The sequence below is a fragment of the Chinchilla lanigera genome, unplaced genomic scaffold (assembly GCF_000276665.1).
Source record: "Chinchilla lanigera isolate Chin_1 unplaced genomic scaffold, ChiLan1.0 scaffold00028, whole genome shotgun sequence".
In the NCBI taxonomy this organism is placed as follows: domain Eukaryota; kingdom Metazoa; phylum Chordata; class Mammalia; order Rodentia; family Chinchillidae; genus Chinchilla; species Chinchilla lanigera.
The window spans coordinates 13,433,969-13,444,414 of NW_004955429.1; the positions used below are offsets into that span (position 1 = coordinate 13,433,969).

At 37.7% G+C, this 10,446-nt stretch overlaps 1 protein-coding gene across 1 annotated transcript in view; it reads left to right on the forward strand.

The window, feature by feature from the left end:
* The window catches only part of LOC102009861 (zinc finger protein 420-like), a 29,204-nt gene extending 19,074 nt beyond the window's left edge, over positions 1 to 10,130 (forward strand). The window contains exon 4 of the mRNA XM_013515505.1: positions 8,644 to 10,130. Within this exon, the coding sequence (XP_013370959.1) occupies positions 8,644 to 8,684 (41 nt within the window). The 3' untranslated portion in view covers positions 8,685 to 10,130. The remainder of the gene's footprint in view (positions 1 to 8,643) is intronic.
* Positions 10,131 to 10,446: the final 316 nt, after the last annotated feature.

Below are 10,446 nucleotides of genomic sequence, written 5' to 3' on the forward strand. Positions count from 1 at the left end.
GTCTCTTAGGGCTGCATTTCTTATTGTTCCTGCTTGGCTCCTTCACGCTTCACCTGTGATAATCTTCCTTTCAAGAGGGAGAGAGGGACTGGGGATTTAGCTCAGCGGCAAAAGCGCCTGCCTGGCAAGCGCAAGGTCGTGAGTTCGGTTCCCGGTACCGGAGAAAAACAAAAAAAAAAAAACATTGAAAATGATGCAGAGCTTCGCCATACAAAATGGTAGGAGTTCAGCAGTGATTCTTATACTGCATATTGTTTTCAGGTCAATCATTCTAATTACCAAATTCAAGCATGTAAAATTGGTCAAGAAAAAAGAAAATTTTTTGCATTGACTGTTCCTCTCAGTAAACCACAGACATCAGCAATACACCTATTCCAGCTATTCTTATATATACGTATAAATTTTGTTTTTCATTTTTAAAAAAACCAACACAACACATACATAAACAAAACAAAGAGCATAGAGAGCAATAAAAATGATACAGAATTTCAAAACATGGTGATAGAACATTAACAATGGTTGTTATACACAATGTCACTATAGTATCACTATATTTCTTACACTTCTGAAAATGTTTGAAATTATTGTCCATAAAAATCACTACATTCTCTGCATCTCACAATGGAGAATTGGTAGTCAAATGGATCTGTGTCAGGTATTTAAACCATTCACACCACAGATAATCAGCACTCTGTACATTATGAGAACAAGAGCTCCTAGCAGCTCTGGGTCTCATAGAATATGAGTCAACTCCAAGAATAATTAAACCAATTAGAGAAATTCCACCTTACAATCTGGCTGCTCTGTAACCACTAATGTCTGTATTTCCTAGGGTTCTCTGGAGGAAACAAATCAATAAAAAATGTATATATAATTATGCAAGGGGATTGAACAGGCTACAGGATCATGAGTGGGAGAGTCTATGGTGGCTATCTGGACACTGGTGGAGGGACAGAAGATCCAGTAGCTATTGAGTCTAACAAGGTGGAAGCTGTAGAGGAAGAGGAATCAAAGATGCAGCACTAGTCCAGAGTTGAAGGCCAGGAAGCTCAATGTAGAGTTGTGTGGGTTCAAGTCTGTGTTGGAAAGCTCAAGAAACTGGAGACTGATATTGCAAAGGCAATGGCAGCAAAAGGAGTGCCCTCAAAAGAAGAGTGGAGCTTGTCCAAATGAGCAAACTTTCTTCTTTCCCTTTTTATTCCATCTAGGCTGTAGGCCTATTGGTTGGTGCCACTCACAGTGAGGTGGTTCATCTCTTAATTTACTGCCCTATATATCAGTCATTCATAGATAAACCCAGAACATTGATTTGCTAATGTCCAGGCATCCCTCAGTCATCTCAATTTTAATGTGGAAAACTTGCCAAAAATATGAAAAACAGAATTTTATTTCTTACCTAAGCTAGCATACTATATGTATCACAAAAAAGCCACTGAGGGATTATTGCAAAGCCAAAGTAAACTCTTATACAACCAATCATGCACAACCCCTTGCATATATGATGTCAAAATAGTAATTACTCCCCAAGTAAGAAGAATTAATAGAACCATCTATATCTTGTTATTCCAAATTTCTCCTGGCATTTGGGAGGCTTATCTCAGTTTACTACTTTATTTTGTTTTAAGACAAGTTCTCACTATGTAATTCAGGATGGCCTTGAACTCACTATGTAACCCAGGCTTGGAGTGATCCTTCCGGCTCAGCCTCCCAAGTGCTGGGATTTCAGGCATGAGCCACCATGCCTGGTGTTGCTACTTTTCTTTATTCAGAAAACTAAGCTTATGTTTTATGGTAGAGGTCAGTTTAGTATTTTGGACATGGATACCTACTAAAGTTAAGCTCCCAGCATTCTATAGCAAAGGAGATATGATAGTAGTTTATGTGAAAAGTGATAAATGCCAGCTGTTGGAAAGACACATTGAGGTGAAAAGGTATAAGAAGCATCGTTTTCCTTTCCACAGCATTAGTATTTATTCTGGAGTAGCAGAAAGATCTGACAATGAAATGTTTTGTCAAATCGGTGCTCTAAGAAGGAAGGCACTGTAATCTCTTACCTTATTTTGAGGTGTGAGGATTGCCTCTCTTATCCCCTGGACCAGCCCTCATCAGCACCTGAACTCCAGTGTAAGCTGGAATTCAGTGCCCAAGCTGCAACCTGAACATATCCTATGCACAAGAAGGTCTCAGGTGGGGAAAAGACAGCTTAGGGCCACTGATACAGCTCAGAGGTACAGCGCCTGCCCAGCAAATGCAAGGTCCTGAGTTGGATTCGTGGCACAAAGAGAAAAGAATGACAGTTTAGAGGAATGTGCTTGGAACATGGACGGGATTCAGTGAAAGCACTGATTTGTGTTCCTATGCTCCTTCAGGCACATGTGGTTATGTACGGTGGTAAAGAAATCTACGTTGATGGAGAACCTGGTAGATTGTGGACCTGAGGGTGCAGATATAACAAAAAATATCTAACTAGCTTTGTAGGACTTTGATGAGTGAACTCAGGAGCAATGGCATGGCAAGGGCCTTTTCTATTTTGGAGGCATAAAGAGTTACCATGAGGGGTTAGGAACCAGGTGGCAGCAATGTGTGATGAGTCAGTCTGTGCTCTGAAAGCATCCCTCTGAGACACAAATGTGGATTTTATGAAATGTTGAACCACAGGACAAACTATTGCATGATGATCTGGGTGCAGACCAAAGAAGGCTCTCCTGCCGCAGCAGGCCTGTACCCATGTGCAGGAAATTCTAGGCAGGACTCAGGTACCTATGCATTCTCACACTGCCTGAAGTCACTTGCTAAAGACACTTCACCTAAGTTTGCAGTCCTAGAACAACAAACAAGCACTTTTCTACTGCTGTCCCTCAGGGCTATCATCAGGCATTACTAACAGTGTGAACAAAGGGTGTTTTCATCACATTTATTTGAAAATGAAGTAGAAACCTACAATATTGAGGTTCAGAAATCTGTGGTAGAAACAGAAGCTTCTAACAATGATGCCAAAAATGCATATTAACAACACACAAAAGTCAATTTATAATAATTAGGGATATTAGGACTGCATTAAAATATCATATTTTGATGTTATTTCTTAGCTTGTGGGCTTGTTTTATATGAATTGTGGTACCAGACACACCCCTTTCTGACATACTTACATTCCACTTTTTAAATTAAAAATTTTTTTGTTTCTCAAATAATCTTTCCATGTATGGAACCTTTTAAATGTTACCAGTTATGTATTCATTGTACAAATGTATTTCTATATTGTTCTTAAAATTATTTTTCTATGTTAACTTAGTTCCAAAATACACATGTTAGCTTTTAAAATCCTTAATGAGGGCTGGGGATATAGCTCAGAGGCACAAGCACTGGCCTGGCAAGCACAAGGTCCTGAGTTTGGTTCCAAGTACCAAAAAAAAAAAACAAAAAAAAAAAACCTTGATGAGTACACAGTATGTTCCAAACATATGTGATGATGGAGACCACTATGAAGCAGTTCTGAGCAGGATTTGTTATTAACCAGTTGGCTTTTCATGACTATGTGTTTGCCCGAGGCCTAGGCCTTTATCTGGAGATGGGTAGCAGACTCATAGTAAGTGAACCTCTATGAATCACTGGTCCCTGCTAAGGCCTGTATTGGCCTGTGAAGTTGGGACACCTCAAAGGACAAGATAAGGCCACAGCTGAGGACATTTGGCTCCAACCTCAGTTAACTAAAAGACTAGATGCAGACATCTCACTCCTGTGCTGAAGGCCTTCCTGGAGATAACATAGTTCTCCTAAATGAACATAATATATAACTTGGAGAAATTATACAACAACGGGATTCCCAAGTCCTGCCAAGATTCCTGCATTTTCTTCAGCATTCCCTTCCTTTGTTTAAATACCAAATAAATATGGGCTGCCCCGGGAAGTTCTTTGTCTTAACCCAGAGAATCTTAAATTCTGAGAGAGAGGGATCCTCTTGGAGCCCTGAAATAATTTCAGTTGTCTCATTTAATTAAGCCTTTGCTGTCCACTCATTGAGGAGATTGCGGGCCTCACCAGTCTTCAATAAGTAGGGAATAATGTTAACCCAATATTGTGACATGTCAAATAAGAAAATAAAGCACATTTTGTACAATCTGACCTTACCTTGGTTGGGAGTAAATGTTGAGGCAGTTTTCTTAATGAAACTAACTCAAGCAAAAAGACAAAATGTAATTGTGGTTTGTATCAGACAAACTGAGGATGATGCAATGATGAGGATTTTGATCAGATTTTCCAGTAACACTTTGTTGATAATTAGGAGGTATTAAACTACTTATATAGAAAGAATCTATAAAAGTAGCAAATGTGACAAGGTAAGTTTATTGAAGAAGAGAGGGTTTTTTGGTGTTTTTGTTTTTTTGGTACTGGAAATTGAACTCAGGGCCTCGCACTTGGCAGGCAAGTGCTGTGGTTTTTTTGTTTTGTTTTGAGATGGGGGTCTCATTGTCTAGTACAGGCTGGCCTTGAACTCACTTATGTAGCCTAAGCTGGCCTCAGATTCATGGTGATCCTCCTGCCTCAGCTTCCCAAATGCTAGGATTATAGGTGTGTGCCATTACACCCAGCTGGAAGAAGAATTTTTAAAATTCCCATTGAAAATTATTTATTCACCATAGTAATTAACATTATTAACAGTGCAGACTCCAATAGAAATAGCCACAAATAATCTCAAATAATTTCATTTAAAGTAGGTGGAAGATAAACAGACATAATTCTTGATATCAGTAACCATAGGCAAATGCACACCAACATCATAGTGATATCACATCCCTGCAGAGAGCAGCTGCATTGAGATGCAGAACATAACTGTTGATTTGATCTAGACAAAGAGACCTTTCCCCACTGTTGGTGGAGATGAATCTGAGTATAGCCACTACCAAAAACATGGTTTTGAGTTTCCTCAGAACCATGCATCATCTCAGAAAATGCATCACCCATGTTACTAACACATGGAGAAAACACAGCGATTCCAAGGTTGCACACGTGGTACCAGCTGAATTGAAGAAGAGGAATACTTTTCCATTTCCTAATTCTCTTAAGTGTCGTGTCAACTCTAAAATCGGAACTGCTGTATTACCCAGCAGTCTGACCACTAGATACAGACCCAAAAGAAATGGAGTTCACATACTAAACAGAGTCTATACTCCCAAAGTCTTTGCAGTGCTGTTCACAGTAGTCAAGATACGGCAGCAACATAAACACTCGCCAACAGATGAATGGATGAAGACAATGGGACACACATACAGAATGAGGCATAAAAATGAAGTTTTATTACAGGCAAGAAGATGGGTGAAATTACAGAACTTAGTGCAGCGTGAAACAAGTTAGGCAAAGTGTGTATACTCACATGTAAAATGTAAAACAAACACTGATCTACTGGTAGTGAGTAGAATGGAAAGTAGATAGAGAACAATAGTAATATTCAGGTTGGAAAAATAAGCTGTAGTGTTCTAATACATAATAGGGTAACTATACATAATAATGTGTCATATGTTACAAATTAAATTATCCTGCCTATTTTCACCATAAGACACACTGTTTTAGGTAATAGTTATACTGCCTGCTATGATTTGACTATATAATGTAGATATCAATTGAAACATCATACTATACCCCATAATTACAATTACTGTGTTAAAGGAACCTCAACAATCCAATTCAGCCTAGTAGTAGAAAAATTCCAAACTACTCACATAAATGAATAATTTCCATGTGAGATAGCACAGAGGGGACAAGTGCACCCTAACAGGCACTGGAGGGGATATCCATGGTACATATATAACTAAAGAGTAAATTAAAGGGTCACTGACATAACTGAGGTAATTAGGAGACTGAGACTACCCTGTATGTGGCCTTGGGTTCAGTGTCTCTCTCCACAGTATAATTAATAGAATGTAGTTTTCACCTTGTGTTTCTCATTCTGTTCAATGGAGCACTGAGCTCATGGTAATAGGGTTACTTATCTCCTCTTTATAGAGGATCTGAGTCATACTTAGCACTGTTTCATGTGTTCATTTATTTCATACAAATATCAAAGCCTGATTATTTATGAAGCTTTATCAATTTTCATCTAAACAAACTGCTTCAATGAATACATTAAATTACATAAAATCACTAAATTACATTAAATTACATAAAAATCTTGTCAATTTAAAGAAACAGAAAATTAAATTAGACTTAAAACTGTTCTCCTTAGGAAAATAATGACATATACCAATTAAAGGCAATATCTTAATGTAGTTAGCATGAAATTATATACTCAGATTAATTTTTGACCACAGTTATAATAAAGAAAATTCCTCAACTACATAGACAGGTGAAAGACATGGTATTTCCTAAATACTGATAAAGTAGGCTTTATTAGGTCTTGGTTGAGTAACAGCAAAAGAAAAAAAGTTCAGATTAAGCATGAGTAGGTTATAAACCATAAACAATGCTATATTCAGGGCTGGGGATATAGCTCAGTGGCATAAGTGCCTGCCTGGCAAGTGCAAGGTCGTGAGTTCAATCCCCAGTACCACAAAAAAACAAACAAACAAACAAAAAAATGACTGACAATGCTGTATTCAATAAATAAATTCAGTGTGGGTAGAACAAAACTTTTAAAATGATATGTAAATCCAGGTGTGGTGACACATGACTGTAATCCCAGGACTCAAGAGGCTGAGGCAGGAGGATCACTGCAAATTCAAGGTCAGTTTGGGCTACATAGTAAGTTCAAGGCCAGCCTGCACTATAAAGAAGGACCCTGTCTTAAAAAAAGAACAACAAAATAAAATGATATGTAAAGTTTATTAAATTTGGTAGTAAAGTATGTCAAGTATTCTAAAATTATCTTTTGTTTAAATCAATCTGTTTTCTCAAGAGATATTTCCATACATAAATTCATATGTATACATAGTAATTGTGAAGTTCTATGGAAAATGATTTATTAGATGATAATGTATTTATATGCCAGTTAATGTAAATTAATGCCAAGATCAGTGAGCACTTTGTAGCCCCAAAGGGCTGACATGTAAAAAATAGGATAAATAAGTATACATAATTAAGGACTGAAAAAACAAAGGTTTGTTTTTTTATACAGCCACCATAGTATCCCAGTAAAAACAAAAAAGAGAAATAAATTAATTATGGCTCATAGAAATGATGGTGTCAATTATCTTAAGCTTCATAAAAAGATTAATGTGAAAAAAGATTGCTAAAATCTAATTTCTCCCATATGTTATTACCATTTGTTACCTTCAAGCTTACATAGGTGGAAGAGTTTAATATGTGTGGTAAAATAACATGTCATTCAATAGTCAACACTATAACCCAGGAGGTACTGGGAGCAGCTGAAGTTGGAAATTGGTCATATTTGTGAGAGCAGGATAGAGCCAGAGTGCCTAAAGCAGTTAAGCTACCTCAGTCCTGAGAAAAACATCCTACCTAGACAATTTCAGTCATTAGTTGCTAGGCAGCCTTGTGTCTACTCTTACTAACCTTGAAAAAATGTAAATAAACGCCCCTATTCCTCTTTTCCATCTAGTAAGAGGCCACCACCTGATCTCAGCTCTTGTTTCTTGTCTTTATTTTCTAAATACCCTCACTGTTTCCTCCCGGGAACCACCAAGAGACCAACAAGTCCCAACAAGTAGGACCCATGCACTTTCATTTACTAAAAATCTTTAAGATTACAAAAAAAATCTCAAGACAGTAATTCAAAACTCACTGTATGTTCTCTGGAGGAAGCACAAAGTTTAGAAACCAAGGAAGCAATCTACAATAACCAGTTTGAGAATTCAGCTTTCTCCAGTTCTCTGAATGGAAGCTGTTAAATAACAGTGATTTTTAATGAGTTTACATCACTTCATTTTTAGGGGGTGGGTTTGGTTTTTTTGAGACAGGGTCTCTCTGTGTAGTCCAGGCTGGCCTTGAACTCACTATGTAGTCTAAGCTGACCTAGAATTTGTAGTGATCTTCCTGCCTCAGCCTTTAGAGTGCTGGGATTACAGGTGTGTGCCACCATGCCAAGCTAAGTTTGTATCACTTCAGAGATAAGTTATATACACAGTTTTAATATCTGTGAAGGTCTTTGTTTTCTGCCACATCAACTATTGATGTCCCCTAAGTTTTTGTTGTTGTTGTTGTTGTTGTTTTGGTTCCAGGAATGGAACTCAGGACCTTGCGTTTGCCAGGCAGGCGCTTGTGCCGCTGAGCTATCTCTCCAGCTCGATGTCCACTAAGTTTTAAGCAACAATTACTATTTGCCCCATTATCCATAATTGTATTTCCCTCCAGTAATATTTCTCTCATATACATTAAAGGGTGAGATATGAGTAAAGACCTACTTTTGTTTTTATGTATTATATTGTCTCTATTTTTTTTTTTTTTTGAGGCAGGGTCTCACTCCGTAATTCAGGCAGCCTAGAACTCACTCTGTACCCCAGCCTGACCTCAAATTCATGTCAGTTCTCCTGCCTTAGCCTCCAGAATGCTAGGCTTACAGGTATGTGCCAGCATACCTGGGCTTGTCTCTCATTTTGAGACTGCACTTTCTTTAAATACATTTCCACAAACACAAGGTCCTGAGTTTGTTTCCTGGTACCAAAAAAATTCCATTTCTATATTCTTTTGTGGGGTTTCTCTACAGGACAAATTCTTCACTACTGATGACCTGAAAATGGTTACAGGCATGTCCAAAAACCTTCACATCCACATTTTTATCAAACATGAATGCTGTGATGCTTTTTAAGATATAAATACTGGGTAAAATCTTTGCCACATTTTGGACATTTGTAGTGTTTCTTTCTGGTATGAATTCTCTGCCATTGAGCAGGAGTTGATCTTCCACCAAAGACTCTGTTACATTCTACACATTGGTATGTTATCTCTCTAGTGTGAATTTGCTGGTACTTAATAAGATTTGAGATTTTTAGAAAGGCTCTACCACATTCTTTCCATTTGTAAGATTTCTTTCCAGTACAAATTCTCTGGTATTGAATAAAACTTCAGCTTCAATAAATGATTTTGCCATGTTCTTTGTATCTGTAAAGTTTCTTTCCAGTATACATTGTTTGGTGCAGAGTAAGATGTGAAATTTGATTGCTGCATTTTTTTGCTACATTTTTTACATGGATCTTTTTCACCAGTATGAATTCTCTGGCATGCAGTGAAATCTGAGCTTTGATGAAATGTTTTACCTCATGTTTTTACCTCTATAAAGTTTCTCCCCCACCAGAAAAGTTTTTATTTTCTGGTGCCAAGTAAGATGAAATTTGATCATCCTCAAAAAGCTATTAGTAGAGGGCTGGGGATTTAGCTCAGTGGCACAGCACCTGCCTGGCAAGTGCAAGGCAATTTTCATTTTATTCTACTCATCCTCTTCACTTTCATCAACTATTTCACTTGATTTTATGATACTTTCATGTGAGTAAACATTTTCTCTTCTCTATCTGGTTCATATCAATAGTTCTAGGTGTTCTTTCCCAATCCATTCCCTCTTGTGTCCTACAGTTACCCAAAAGTTAGATGATCATTCTATGCCCTCCAGCCTTGCTCCTACTATATTTAACCTCATCCACCTCTCTATCCTACCCCCCTACCTCGCTTAAGCCCCCACACGCAACAGGGTAAAATCACTCTACCAAAGAGAAAAATGTTGCATACAAGCTCTGGCATAAGCTGGGTTATATAATCCTAGAACTTGCTCCTATGGTGAAATATATCAGGCTAATAATTCCCACAATTTGTTAGTAGCCAAGTTGTGTTTGATTCTATTGTTATTGCTAACTGCACTACTTTGACCAGGATGTCATACCTGTTATAACTGGTCTTTCTCCCCTATATGACAACACTACAACTGTAGAGTTCATAATCATCACCATAGCCCAGTACCAAAGGAGTAGGTCTTGAGTCAAATACCAACTCCACATTCCTAAACATTGGGAAAGTAGGTTCTTGGTATAGACATAGAGACCAAGAACCACCTACATCTAGAAAACATCCTGGGGAACAGACATCTGGGAAAGTCTCAACACCAGGGATAAGGGTATCTAAGATAAAATCTACAAGCATCAACACAGAAAACAAAATAAAATAAAAAGTAGAAGATAGAAAGTGACAAGAGGAAGAAGCAAAATGCAACCCCAAATGCCCAGCCCACACAGGACAAGCCCAGAGCACAAACATATAGAGGAAATCAGAAGCCAACCACTGGAACTCTCTGAAATGATAGCAGCAGAAGTGAAAAAAAAAATGGAAGAGGCCATAGAAAAAAATAACATCTAAGGTACAAAAATGATGATTAAAGTGAAATACATTAAAGCAGATACAGATAAAAATAGAGGCACTTAGCAAAACAATGGAAACCATGAATGCCCAATGAAGACAAGAAATGGAATTGATGAAATATATCCAAATAAATCCAGGAGATTAAAAACT